This window comes from Nansenia antarctica (assembly GCF_963989245.1).
Source record: "Nansenia antarctica genome assembly, chromosome: 16".
Lineage (NCBI taxonomy): Eukaryota > Metazoa > Chordata > Actinopteri > Argentiniformes > Microstomatidae > Nansenia > Nansenia antarctica.
This window is the reverse complement of record NC_137686.1, coordinates 6,694,721-6,709,208: the sequence shown is the minus strand read 5'-3', so window position 1 is coordinate 6,709,208 and position 14,488 is coordinate 6,694,721. Positions and strand designations below refer to the sequence as shown.

At 49.1% G+C, this 14,488-nt stretch overlaps 1 protein-coding gene across 1 annotated transcript in view; it reads left to right on the top strand.

The window, feature by feature from the left end:
- The window catches only part of LOC308171709 (dynein axonemal heavy chain 11-like), a gene marked incomplete at both ends in the record, with an annotated part of 81,304 nt that overhangs the window by 11,470 nt on the left and 55,346 nt on the right, over positions 1–14,488 (top strand). Inside the window, 17 exon segments of the mRNA XM_080546581.1 lie at positions 1–146; positions 150–200; positions 1,001–1,336; positions 2,301–2,356; positions 2,740–2,860; positions 3,429–3,598; positions 4,240–4,462; positions 6,019–6,135; positions 6,960–7,046; positions 7,636–7,794; positions 8,243–8,326; positions 8,938–9,096; positions 9,597–9,719; positions 10,128–10,250; positions 12,354–12,578; positions 13,854–13,945; positions 14,443–14,488. The exon segment at positions 1–146 is cut by the window's left edge and continues 1 nt beyond it; the exon segment at positions 14,443–14,488 is cut by the window's right edge and continues 81 nt beyond it. Of these exon segments, the coding sequence (XP_080402707.1) occupies positions 1–146; positions 150–200; positions 1,001–1,336; positions 2,301–2,356; positions 2,740–2,860; positions 3,429–3,598; positions 4,240–4,462; positions 6,019–6,135; positions 6,960–7,046; positions 7,636–7,794; positions 8,243–8,326; positions 8,938–9,096; positions 9,597–9,719; positions 10,128–10,250; positions 12,354–12,578; positions 13,854–13,945; positions 14,443–14,488 (2,318 nt within the window).

Below are 14,488 nucleotides of genomic sequence, written 5' to 3'. Positions count from 1 at the left end.
GTGTGTCCAGTCGGGTCCAGAGCAGCAAGGCTAACGTGGAGGCCATCCAGGGGCTGATGGGAAGGTTCTGCCACCAGGCCTTCATCACCAGGAAGACCCGAGGCTCCACCCTCCTCATCCTCACCGACATGGAGGAGAGCGTGCAGTAGCAGTACACACTCATCACCAACACAGGAGAGCAGATACACACACTGCTACAGGTACACACACACACACACACACACACACACACACACACACACGCACACACACACACCTGCCTCTGTTTTACGGCTGTAATCCCTGATTACCTTGGTCTTTCTCTCTCTCTCTCTCTCTCTCTCTCTCTCTCTCTCTCTCTCTCTCTCTCTCTCTCTCCCCCCCTCTCTCTCTCTGTTGGAGCCATTTTCCTTGTTTTTTGAATTTAGAAGTTTGGCCTGGGTTTTGTCTTTCTGTTTTGTTTGTGTATAGTTATTTTGTGACAGGCGTGGTTCATGGGGTGGTTTGATCTGCATTGTGGGGGTGCCCTGTTTTGGTTGCCACGCCCATTCTCTAGCCAGCTGATTGGAACTGGTGTCTGTCTGGTTAAAAGAGTGGGCAGTGAGCCAGGCAAGGAAATGTTAGGCACAGGGTAGCCGTATGGTTTTTAACCACACACACTGTATGAAAGTTTGATAGCATTGTGCTTTACAGAAGACGCTTTGTATTGGAGGAACAGAGAAAATGAAATAAAATTCTAAGCTACAAAGTAAATCGTGTGGAGTGCTATCAATAAAGGGCGTGCGTTTGAGCCTACCCCTGTGTTCTAAAAGACACGGCTAGAGCCAGGAAGCTTAGCCGTGACACTCTCCCCCCCCCCCCCCCCCCCCTCTCTCTCTCCCTCTCTCTCTCCCTCCCTCTCTCTCCCCCCCCCCTCTCCCCCCCCCCCTCTCTCTCTCTCCCCTCCCTCTCTCTCCCACCCCCCCCCTCTCTCTCTCCCCCCCCCCTCTCTCTCTCCCCCCCCCCCCCTCCCTCTCTCCAGAACCAGTCCTTGTTGGGGGGCGTGTCGGATCCGGACAGCGCAGAGTGGCGGTCCTACACGGACTACGTGGACCGCATGGTTCTGTCCGGGTTCTCCAGCGCCGTGCGCTGCTCCCTCCAGTACCTGATCGAGAACACGGACCCGGCCCTGTGCATCGCGCCGCTGTTCGAGGTGCAGCTGGTCCTCAGCGCCAACGAGATGACCTTCGAACCCTCACTGGACCTCTGTCGCCGTGGTAACTTCTACGACATGGTGGACAAGATGGTGGAGGACATCACCAGGGTGGCCTCCTACATCCCCAGGGTGGCCAAGCACAAACAGCTGGACCACTACCAGGTAGAGGACACACACACACACACACATGTGTAAACACACACAAACAAAGACACAACGTGTGTCAATGTGCGTCCAAAACGTTTGACTGGTACTGTACACACACACACACACACGCACACACACACACGTACACACACACACACACACATACATGTGTAAACACACACAAACAAAGATGTGACTACACACACACACACACACACACATACACACACACACACACACATACACACACACACACACACACACACACATTGGTATAAACACACACAAACAAGGATGTGACTACACATGTACACACACACACACATACACACACACACACACACACACATTGGTATAAACACACACAAACAAAGATGTGACTACACGTGTACACACACACACACACACATGTGTAAACACACACAAACAAAGACACAACGTGTGTCAATGTGTGTCCAAACATTTGACTGGTATGGACACACACACACACACACGCGCACACACACACACACACACACACACACACACACACACATTGGTATAAACACACACAAACAAAGATGTGACTACACATGTACACACACACACACACACACATGTGTAAACACACACAAACAAAGACACAACGTGTGTCAATGTGTGTCCAAACATTTGACTGGTATGGACACACACACACACACACACGCACACACACACACACGCACACACACACACACACACGCGCACACACACACACACACACACACACACACACACACACACACACACACACACACACACACACACACACTAACCCTCCTCTCCCCTCTCTCCAGTCTGACATAGATGGGATGGCAGAGTTGTCAGAGCTGTGTCAGGTGGTGCGGGGACGGGCCCGCTCAGCCATCTCTAAGGTGGGCTTTGCTTTCATTAACCAACACTAACTGGTGTGTCCATATTGTTGAATGTCAATAAAGTTAATTTGATTGTGATTTTTCAGGTCAGGGAGTATCAAGGGTCGTTCTCCAGCTACCGGTACCTCTGGACTGACGACAGGTCTGTGTGTGTGTGTGTGTGTGTGTGTGTGTGTGTTTTCTGCATGTGTGTGTACATAGAGAACCAATTGAATGAATAATCATCTGTGTGTGTGTGTGTGTGTGTGCGCACGTGTGCGTGTGTGCGTGCATGCTTGCGTGTGTGCGTGCGTGCGTGCGTGTGTGTGTGTGCGTGCGTGTGTGTGTGTGTGTGTGTGTGTGCGTGCGTGTGTGTGTCTGTGTGCGTGTGTGCGTGCGTGCGTGTGTGTGTGTGTGCGCGTGTGTGTGTGTGTGTGTGTGCGTGCGTGTGTGTGTGTGTGTGTGTGCGCACGTGTGCGTGTGTGCGTGCGTGCATGCTTGCGTGCGTGCGTGTGCGTGTGTGTGTGTGTATGTGTGTGTGTGTAGGTCAGAGTTCATGAGGCAGTTCCTGCTGTATGGTCATGTCCTGAGCACGGAGGAGGCAGAGCTGTATGCAGACTATGAGCTGGCCAAGAAGCCCCCCACACTGGACAACTTCAAAGAACAGGTGTGTTAGTGACCTTCCTCATGGAACGCCCCCCGCCCCCCCCATACACACACACACACACACACACACACACACACACACACCTGTTGGTACTGTTGGATATAGACCAAGACATGTTGGTTCTGAGTTCTAGATCTCACTGTTTGAGTCTAGATCTCTCTGTTTGAGTCTAGATCTCTCTGTTTGAGTCTAGATCTCTCTGTTTGAGTCTCTGTACGTGTTGGTTCTATGTTCTAGATCTCTCTGTTTGAGTCTCTGTATGTGTTGGTTCTATGTTCTGTGTTCTAGATCTCTCTGTTTGAGTCTAGATCTCTCTGTTTGAGTCTAGATCTCTCTGTTTGAGTCTAGATCTCTCTGTTTGAGTCTCTGTACGTGTTGGTTCTGTGTTCTAGATCTCTCTGTTTGAGTCTCTGTACGTGTTGGTTCTGTGTTCTAGATCTCTCTGTTTGAGTCTCTGTACGTGTTGGTTCTGTGTTCTAGATCTCTCTGTTTGAGTCTCTGTACGTGTTGGTTCTGTGTTCTAGATCTCTCTGTTTGAGTCTCTGTACGTGTTGGTTCTGTGTTCTAGATCTCTCTGTTTGAGTCTCTGTACGAGCGGGTCAGTAAGATGGAGGACAGGAGGGTGTTCTGCGGCTGGCTGCAGCTGGACATCCGGCCGTTCAAGCTGGCCCTCATGAACGTGATCAAGAGGTGGAGCTGGATGTTCAAGGAGCATCTCCTCAACCACGTCAACCAGAGGTGAGGGGGGGGGGCGGGGGTGGCGGCCATCTTGGGTGGACCCTAGAGATGTGTGATATACTGTGGGTCCTGACTACACCTTTATGCCTTTGTCAGAGTGAGCGATGATGTGGAAGTTTGGACTGTACCATTCAGTCTTGTAATAGGGAAAGGACGACCCACCAGTGTCTTTGGAAAACGGGACAGTTGGAGTGTTGTCTTTGCTTGTTTTCCCACATCGACGTATCCACAATGTGTCACTTTCTTTCCCTCCCCTCGTTTTCTGTTTTGCTCTCTCTCCCCGTCTCTCCTTCTCTCTCTCTCCCTCTCTCTCTCTCTCCTTCTCTCTCTCTCCCTCTCTTTTGCTCTCTCTCTCTCCCCGTCCCTCCTCTCTCTCTCCCTCTCTTTTGCTCTCTCTCTCTCCGTCTCTCCTTCTCTCTCTCTCCCTCTCTTTTGCTCTCTCTCTCTCCCCGTCTCCTTCTTCTCTCTCTCTCTCTCTCTCTCTCTCTCTCTCTCTCTCTCTCTCTCTCTCTCTCTCTCTCTTCCTCTCTCTCTTTTGCTCTCTTTTCCTCCCACTCTCTCTCTCTCTCTTTTTCTCTCTCTCTCGCTCTCTCTCTCTCTCCCTCCTCCCCCTCCCCCTCCCTCCCCCCCCCCCCCCCCAGTGTGAGGGACCTGGCGTCGTTCGTCCAGGACCGGGCCCGCGGCCTGTCCTCCAAGGTGTCAGACGGCGACTACGCTGGGCTGGTGGACATCATGGGTCACCTGATGGCCATCCGGGACCGGCAGGTCAGCAGCGAGCAGCACTTCAGACCCCTCAAGTCCACCGCAGAGCTGCTGAAGACCTACGGCCAGCAGCTGCCTGAGAGTGTCTACACACAGCTGGAGGTACACACACACACACATACAGCTGGAGGTACACACACACACACACACACACACAGCTGGAGGTACACACACACACACACACACACTAACATACAGACAGACGCACACACAGACACACAGCTAGAGGTACACACACACTCAGACACACACACACACACACACACACACACACACACACAGACACACAGCTAGAGGTACACACACACACTCAAACACACAAACATACAGACAGACGCACACACACACAACTAGAGATACACACACACTCAGACGCACACACACACACACACACACACAGCTAGAGGTACACACACACTCAGACGCACACACACATACAGCTGGAGGTACACACATACACACACAAACACACAAACATACAGACAGGCACACACACACACACACACACACACACAGCTAGAGGTACACACACACACAGACGCACACACACACACACACACACACACACAGACACAGACACACACAGACCCATACACACACACACACACACACACACACACACACACACACACACACACAGGCATGCACCGTCATAATCAATTCACAGTTATCAGTACCATTATTTGAGAATAGCTGCAATAGGTAATGACAGGTTATATCACAACACCAAAACACTATATATGATGTGACACGTTCTAGTGTTTTGGTCCGCATGTCGGCATCCGATTGAATGTTCAGACTTTGTGAATACATTTTACACATCGCTAGTCAACTAACACAGCTTGTTTTGTGAGCCTGCTAACAATGTAAAGTAGTGTTCTAGTTAACTAGGTAGTAGTGGGGATTACTCACTGGATCCATTGCATTGCAGTATTCTGGCTTGACTAGTGAGTTTGTGTTGTGATTCTCAACAACGTTGAAACGTCTGAAAAGTCGGAACATTTTGATTGGTTACCGACATGTGGACCAAAACACTAGAACTTGTCACACATGTTAACGACAACGAGCTCCAGACCACCGCCATCTCTCTCTCTCTCCCTCTCTCTGTCTCTCTCTCTCTCTCACTCTCTCTCTCTCTCTCCCTCTCTCTGTCTCTCTCTCCTTTCCCCTCTCTCTCTCTCTCTCTCTCACTCTCTCCCTCTCTCTCTGTCTCTCCCTCTCTCTCACTCTCTCTCTCTCTGTCTCTCTCTCCTTTCCCCTCTCTCTCTCACTCTCTCCCTCTCTCTCTGTCTCTCCCTCTCTCTCTCTCCCTCTCTCTCCCTCCCTCTCTCTCCTTCCCTCTCTCACCCCCTCCCCGCCTCTCTCCCTCTCTCTCTCTCTCTCTCCTTTCCCCTCTCTCTCTCACTCTCTCCCTCTCTCTCTGTCTCTCCCTCTCTCTCTCTCCCTCTCTCTCTCTCCCTCTCTCTCCCTCCCTCTCTCACCCCCCCCCCCCGCCTCTCTCCCTCTCTCTCCCCCCCTCTCTCTCTCTCTCCCTCCCTCTCTCCCGCCCCCCGGGGTCTTTAATAGTGTGGTCCAGTAGCACCTGGCAGTAGACTCCAAACAGACACAGTATATATATATATATAATGTGTGTGTGTGTGTGTGTGTGTGCGTCACAGGAGCTGCCTGAGAAGTGGAAGAGCCTGAGGAAGGTGGCCTTCACCGTCAAGCACGAGGTGGCCCCGCTGCAGTCCAACGAGGTCTCCGTCATACGCAGGAAATGCGTCCGCTTCGAGGTGAGACTCAGTGTGTGTGTGTGTGTGTGTGTGTGTGTGTGTGTGTGTGTGTGTGAGTTTGTGCATGTGTGCGTGCATGTGAGCGTGCGTGTATGTGTGTGTATGCATGTCCGCGCTTGTGTGTGTGTGTGTGTGTGTGTGTGTAAACTCTCGCGTGTGTGTGCATTGAGGTGAGGTTGTGTGTGAGGGGTGTATTACATCTATCAGGACCCCCACAGAGGTGTCTGTGTCTCTGCCGACCCTCTCTGATCTGTCCTCCTGCATTATTCTCCCCCCTCCCCCTCCCCCCCCCCCCTCTCCCTCCTGCATTATTCATGTTGAAGTCACCAGACACAGCCTGACCTGCCTGCCCCGTAAATGTACGCTGTGAACTGTGCAAGTATAATGAGCTGTAGAAACGTGTTCTACTGTGATATACTGTGGGTCCTGACTACACCTTTATGCCTTTGTCAGAGTGAGCGATGATGTGGAAGTTTGGACTGTACCATTCAGTCTTGTAACAGGGAAAGGACGACCCAGCAGTGTCTTTTGAAAACGGGACAGTTGGAGTGTTGTCTTTGCTTGTTTTCCTACATCGACGTATCCAAAATGTGTCACTTTCTTTCCCTCCCCTCGTTTTCTGTTTTGCGCTCTCTCTCTCTCTCTCCCCGTCTCTCCTTCTCTCTCTCTCCCTCTCTCTATTCCCCTCTCTATCTCTCTCTCTCTTCCTCTCTCTCTCTTGCTCTCTTTTCCTCCCACTCTCTTTCTCTCTCTCTTTCTCTCTCTCTCTCTCTCTCTCTCTTTCTCTTGCTCTCTCCCCCCCCCCCCTCCCCCTCCCCCTCCAGGTCAAGCAGGATGAGTTCAGGGAGCAGTTTCGGACCGAGGTCATCTTCAGAATGGACGTGAAGGAGCCTTACAAACTGATGGACAAGGTGAAGAAAGATGCTTCTGCTCTCATTCTAACTGCCCATGGCCCCTGGTCCGAGCATAGAGCACCTTTTCTTACGATGACTGACGGATAGATAATTCACTGACTTGGACAACTGTGTTTGTCGCAAGTCGCTTTGGAGAAAGGCGTCTACTAAATGCCCAAATGTTTTCATGTAGTGTAAGGTTTATAACACATGAATAACCCTTTGACACAGTCTAAAACGGAACATCTCTCTCTCTCTTTCTCTCTCTGTCTCTCTTCTCTCTTCCTCTCTCTCTCTCTCTGTCTCTCACTCTCTCTTCCTCTCTCTCTCTCTCTGTCTCTCTCTCTATCTCTATCTCTATCTCTCTCTCACTCTCTCTCTCTCTTTCTCTCTCTCTCTCTCCCTCTCTCTCTCTCTCTGTCTCTCTCTACCTCTCTCTCCCTCTCTCCCCCCCTCTCTCTCTTCCTCTCCCTCCCTCCCTCTCTATCTCTCTCTCTTTCTCTCTCTCTGTCTCTCCCTCTCTCTCTCTCTGTCTCTCTCTCCCTCTCTCTCCCTCTCTCCCTCCCTCTCTCTCTCTCCCTCCCTCCCCCCCCCCCTCTCTCTCTAGTCTAACCGTGTGGTGGCGGTGTTAGAAGCAGAGATGCAGAAGTTGCAGGACACAGCAGATCTGTTTGAGGTCAGTTTCCCTGACTACAAGCAGCTCCGGCAGTGTCGCTCCGACATCATCCTGGTCAAAGCGGTCTGGGACATGGTCATCTTCGTCAAGGTAAACAAACACACACGTCTAATAATAATCATAATAATAACTTTTTATTTGTAATGCGCTTTTCCTACAAACGTTGCAGCTCAAAGTGCTCCAGTCCTAAAATAATGTAATTATTTAGTCATTTAAAGGCAATATTAAAAAGATGGGTTTTTAGTCTTGACTTGAACATATTTGCTGAGGTTGCATCCCTAATGTAAACTGGCAGTGCATTCCACAATTCGGGTGCATAAAATGAGAATGCAGCCTCACCAAATCTCTTCTATTGTACATGTGGTACACAGAGAAAACCAGCATCAGAAGACCTGAGAGCTCTATTGGGCTGATATGCTAGCAGAAGGTCTTTCAGATATTCTGGTGCTCTGCCAGTACCATACACGTTCCCGCACACACACACGTGCACACACACACTGTGACCCATACTGTACTAGCCTATCTCTGTCCCTCTCAGACCAGTATAGAGGACTGGACCAAGACGCCTTGGAAGGAAATCAACGTTGAGCAGATGGACATGGAACTGAGGAGATTCGCCAAGGTTACCACACACACACACACACACACACACACACGCCTACTCACACACACACACACACACCTACACACACACACACACACATGCCTACACACACACACACACACACGCCTACACACACACACACACACACACACCTACACACACACACACACACACACACACACACACACACACGCCTACACACACACACACACACACACACACACAAACACACACGTCTACACAAGCACACGCACGCACACACACACACACACACACACACGCCTACACACACACACACACACACACACACACGTCTACACACACACACACACACACATCTACACACACACACACACACACACGCACACACACACACGTCTACACACACACACACACGCACGCACACATGCATACACACACACACACGCATACACACACACACACACACACACAAACCTTAGTTCAAAGTCACTTTGAGGTGTGTCCTGGCTGGGTGGTCCAGTAGTCTAGCACCGCGGTCTAGAGTGCACACATTATGCCCATGTTGGCATGGGTTCGAAATCTGGAAAAAAATACTTTGAGGTGACCTTTCATGCGTTTCAAACACCTCCCCAAATGTGGTCCTGTAGGAGATGAAGACGCTGGACAAGGAGGTGCGGGTGTGGGACGTGTACACCGGCCTGGAGGCCACAGTGAAGAACCTGCTGACCTCTCTGAGGGCCGTCAACGAGCTCCAGAACACCGCCATCAGAGAGAGACACTGGCAACAGCTCATGACCACCACAGGGGTACGACACACTCTCTCACTCTCTCCCTCTCTCCTTCTCTCTCTCTCTCTCTCTCTGTCTCTCTATGTCTCTCTCTCGCCCTCCCGCTCTCTCTCTCTCTCTCTCTCTGTCTCTCGCTATCCCTCTCTCTCCCTCTCTCTCTGTCTCTCTCTGTCTCTCTCCCTCTCTCTGTCTCTCTCTCTCTCCCTCTCTCTCTCTCTCTCTCTCTCTCTGTCTCTCTCTCTCTCCCCCCCTCTCTCTCTCTCTCTCTCTCCCCGCCTCTCTCTCTCTCTCCCCCTCTCCACCCCCCCCTCTCTCCCTCTCTCTCCCTCCCTCTCCCCCCCCCCCCCCCCCCCCGCCTCTCTCCCTCTCTCTGTCAGATGTGACATAGTGTCTTTAATAGTGTGGTCTAGCAGCACCTTGTCAGTAGACTTCAAACAGACAAATGTGTTCTTCGAAATCTGACATGGCTTTCTACTTCCCGGCTCACCGCTAACCTCTGAACTCTGACCCCCCCCCAGGTGAGGTTCGTGATGGGGGTGGGGACCACCCTGGGGGACCTGTTGGAGCTCCAGCTGCACCGCGTGGAGGACGAGGTCAAGAACATCGTGGATAAGGCGGTCAAGGAGATGGCCATAGAGAAGGTGTGTGTGTGTCTCTGGTCTGTGTGGTGAGGTTTAACTGTCCTTTGACTTGTGTCATGATGTCAGCTTATCCTTTCTTTCTTTCTCCCGCCCTCCCTCTCTCGCTCCTTCTCCCTCCAACTCACCAACTGCCCTCTTTCTCCTTCTACCCTCCCTCTCTCTCTTTCTCTCTCTTTCTCTCTCTCTTCTTTCTCTCTCCCGCTTTCTCCCTCACCCTCACCAACCACCCTCTTTCTCCTTCTACCTCTCCCTCCCACACCCTCTCTCTCTTTCTCCCTCACCCTCACCAACTGCCCTCTTCCCCCTCCCTCCCCACCCTCCCCCTCTCTCTCTCTTTCTCCCTCACCCTCATCAACCACCCTTTTTCTCCTTCTACCCTCTTCTCTCCCCCCCCTCCTCTCTCTCTAGGTGTTGGCAGAGATCACCCAGACCTGGAGTGTGATGGTGCTGTCCTATGAGAGCCATCCCAGTACAGGAATCCCACTCCTCAAGTCGGATGAGAACCTTATAGAGACACTGGAGGACAACCAGGTGATCAGCCATCTGGACAACCCAGTTAGACATCCAATATATTTGATTTGATTTGATTAGATTGTTATTTATTTGTTCAAGGGGGACACCAGTGGCGGACTGGCCACCGGGCATGCCTGGCAAATGCCAGGAGGGCCGCGAGACTCTGGGCCGCTCAGAATGTATTATCTTTTTTTTTTATATACTGTATATATATATATTATTTGTAATTTTGTCTCTGGTGATTTTCATTGAAAATGTACTTATTTCAGCAGACCGCGGCCCAAAACATATTATATTGGCCCGGGCCGCGGATTTGCGGAACCTAGGATGGTAGGGGATGGTAGAGCAATACCGCTACCTGATTGGTTGGCGAAGCACTCGTGAAGAGCCCCCTCATTGGCTGGCGAGTCTACCATCTAATTAGCCAGACTCCTTGCTATAAGCTAGCAATATTGGGCTAACGTAAACGTTATCCAATAATGCGTTGTCCATGTGTTGAATAGAAGTGATGATAGTTGAGTATGGTTGAAGTCTGCAGACTAGTTACTGCTCCTAAATAGTGTTACTTTATTAGATGACTCAGTGTTGCTTCTGAAGAGTCCGGAGGGAGCATGACTATGGGAAAGTGAAAGAGGGGAGCGGTGCACAGCAGAAAATGAACACACTCCCCTGAAGTTGCGTCAACACAGTAATATGGTTTGTGGACTGCAGAATGAGTGTTTCTGGTTTATTTTATGAAGCTGGTTCACATGACCAAGGTCAGGCTAGTACTGTATTTACACTGTGTTGCCCAGTCAATAAACATGTTTCCTTATGACTTCTAACCTTTCTTGGTGTAGGTAGGAGCCCGAACAATGACTCAAGCCCAGGGGCCCCCACTAGGTAGGGGCTATGCTTGGGAAATGGAGTTCAATATAAGATCTAAAGAATTAGCCTACTTGTTGTGAGTTTGATTTCAGAATTTAGCAGTTGGCATTTGTTTCTCATGTTTTGGTCTGGCCTATTTGTCCTGAATGTGCCTTATAGCATACTACTGGTTATACTATGCTCTCAATAACGTTGTGTGGATTGTTGTCGGCACTCTGAATTCATCAGCGATTGTAGTGTGTCAGTTGCGTGTGCGTGTGTGTGTTACATTTGTGTTCCAAATGTCTACATTCGATTCTAGTCAGTCTGGTTATCTCAAGCTTTTTATGTTAACAATCCGTGTTGATGTTGCGTTTGGAAATAGGGCTTTTGTGTCGCAAATGCCAGGGCTATTTTTTGAGCCCAGTCCGCCCCTGGGGGACACAGTACATTAATGAACACTTAAATGGAATGCGCACATATCATCAGTGTAAATGTACCCAATTATAGCCATAGGCTAATTTCCGTTGGTTGTCCCCCTGCCAGAAGTAACAGGGCTACATTTCCTAATGGAAAAAAATCAGGTTATGGGGTAAAATAAACACATCATATAGATACAGTCATGATTAAAATAAACACCAAAATACAGTAGCTAAAATAAAATCAGATGGCATCGAACCTAAGGCATCTAGCCTAACATGCATCACAGTAGGTCATATGACTACACAACAAGCCCTAACCTGATTCAGCCTAATCTAACTGATCCCTAGTCTAGCAGGGTTAGAGATGTGTGCAGGTTTGGTTTTGCTCCAACCATCGTCTCAGCTGGGTTTTGAAGTATAGATCAGACATGGTCCTAAAACCCACATAAGGTTTGAAATATGTGACAGGGTCTGGTGGAAAGGTCCCCAAGTAGGGCAAGATCTTTTGTCAGTATTTTTACAGATTATGAAAGTGCAGACTGCACGTTTTCAAATGATGTGTCATACAAGTTGAAGAAGATATAATACATTCACAAATTACTAACTCACTTTGACTTACTTTGACTTACTTTCGTAATATGAAAAAAATACGAAAAACATATTTTTTTTTTGGGGGGGGGGGGTTTGGTCATTTGCGCATCTTGAGAATTGCCGCCAATGGTAGAACTGGCACATGATGTGGTTGTAACATCAAACCTCCATGGAACATTGAACGATTATGACCATTCTAATCATTCTACCTCTATGTTGTGTGTCTGTGTGCGTGCGTGCGTGCGTGCGTGTGTGTGTCCAGGTCCAGCTCCAGAACATCCTGATGAGTAAGTACGTGGAGTACTTCCAGGCGGAGGTGAGTGGCTGGCAGAAGAGGTTGATGGTGGCTGACCTAGTGATCTCCTCCTGGATGTCGGTCCAGAGGACCTGGGCCCACCTCAACAGCATCTTCACCAACAGCCACGACATCCGCTCCCAGCTGGCCCACGACGCACAGCGCTTCCAAGGCATCCACACCGACTTCCAGGTAAACACACACAAGACAAGAGACTCCCTGTCGGAGTGTCGTGGATTTCATTGATTCTTAATAGATTGAGTAAACCCTATAAAGCACAAAGAGCTTGAATCAATTGTCTCCAAAGAGGACCTTTTATGAAGCAAAGTCACATGAGCGCAGAGAGAAAATAGCAGACAAAAAGCAAAAAAGGGCGGGACTCATATTTATAGAACTGTCCTTGGTCATGAGGTCACTGTTCTTGGGAACCAATCATATTATACAAATCTGTGATTGCACAAGTTATGGGCCCTGTCCATAGTCAGAATTGTTCACTGCGCCACAGTTCTGGGCCCATCCCTTACAGGAAGGAAACGGGCCTTCCTTGAGTGCTAGATTCGCCAAACTGTAGAGAGACTTCAATTACTCAGTATAAAATGATATAAAACTACAACAGGAGCCAAATGAATATGATTAATTATGCTATTGAGTAATGATCATGATGGTTGAATGAAATATGAATGATTGCATGAACTATTAGAATATGATGTGGTATGATAATAATTAATAATTAATAATAATAATAATTTTGCCATTTAGCAGACGCCTTTATCCAAAGCGACTTACAATTACGAATTACAGGGACATTCCCCCTGGAGTAACTGAGGGCTAAGTGCCTTACCCAAGGGCACACTAGTAGTGGTGTGGCTTCAGGCGGGATTTGAACTCACAACCTTCCGATCACAAGTCCAACTCACTATCCACTAGACTAGACCACCTATGATGGCTCCCCCCTGGTGCCCATTGCTCTGAACTGTGTCAGGGAAATTGTTTAAATAGCAGGAAGTGAGGCTAGCAGGGAGGAGTCCTGGCAGGCCTGAGTAGGGGTACAGTTTTTTGACCTCAAGGAGAACTCAACTCAAGGAAACAACTCAAAGAAAGACACTATAGAATGAGGCAGTATTACAATGATATTTTGTTATTTTCTGTTTTCTAAAGATGCAATTGGAACTGTGAATTGTATGTTTATATTTAAAGGAGAATACATCCATGTTTGTGTTGCAATTCTACCTGGACTGGATATACAACTTGTTTTGTTTGTTTGAGGATACACGTATACACGTATCGACAGTGATGTCTTTGAAGTTCATTGTTCTTCTTCTGTCTGTCTCTAAATGTCTCTCTCTCTCTCTTTCTCTGTTTAACCCTTTGGTTAATCTTGAATCTACATTTCTACTTCTATTCCTAATCTCCATGTGTGTCTCTCCTGGTATCTCCTTCTCCACCTCTCTCCGTCTGGACACTCAGAACATGATGACGGAGGTGGTGCAGACCAGCAACGTGGTGGAGGTCACCAACCAGCCCGGCTTCCTGGAGAAACTAGAGGCTCTTCAGCAAAGGTGACTTCTTCATGAAGAGTACTGTACCTTCTGAGTGTGTTAGCATCAGTATGTACGTATGTGTGTTTGTGTGTGTAAGTATGACATTTGAGATTTTAACCATTTAGCAGACGCTTTTATCCAAAGCGCTTTACAATTAGAGATTACAGGGACAGTCTCCCTGGAGTAACTGAAGTAACCTTACTCAAGGGCACACTAGTGGTGGTGTTGCCAGGTGGGATTTGAACTCATGACCTTCAACGCCCTATTGTCCATATCCTCCATAGAGGTTAGAGAGGCCGGCTGGCAATCGGAAGGTTGCTGGATCGATCCCTGCCTCAGGAGGGAGCTTTGCACGTGCCTTTGAGCAAGGCACTCAATTGCTCCAGAGGCGCCGACTATGGCTGACCCTGTGCCTAGAGCAAAAGAAAAAAAAAATTCCAACAATTGACTGACAAGTTGATTTCATGGCAAATAAAACCTTCTTCTTCTTCTATGGACTCTGTGTGTCCTGCCAGGCTGTCAGTGTGTGAGAAGGCTCTGGCAGAGTACCTGGAGACCAAG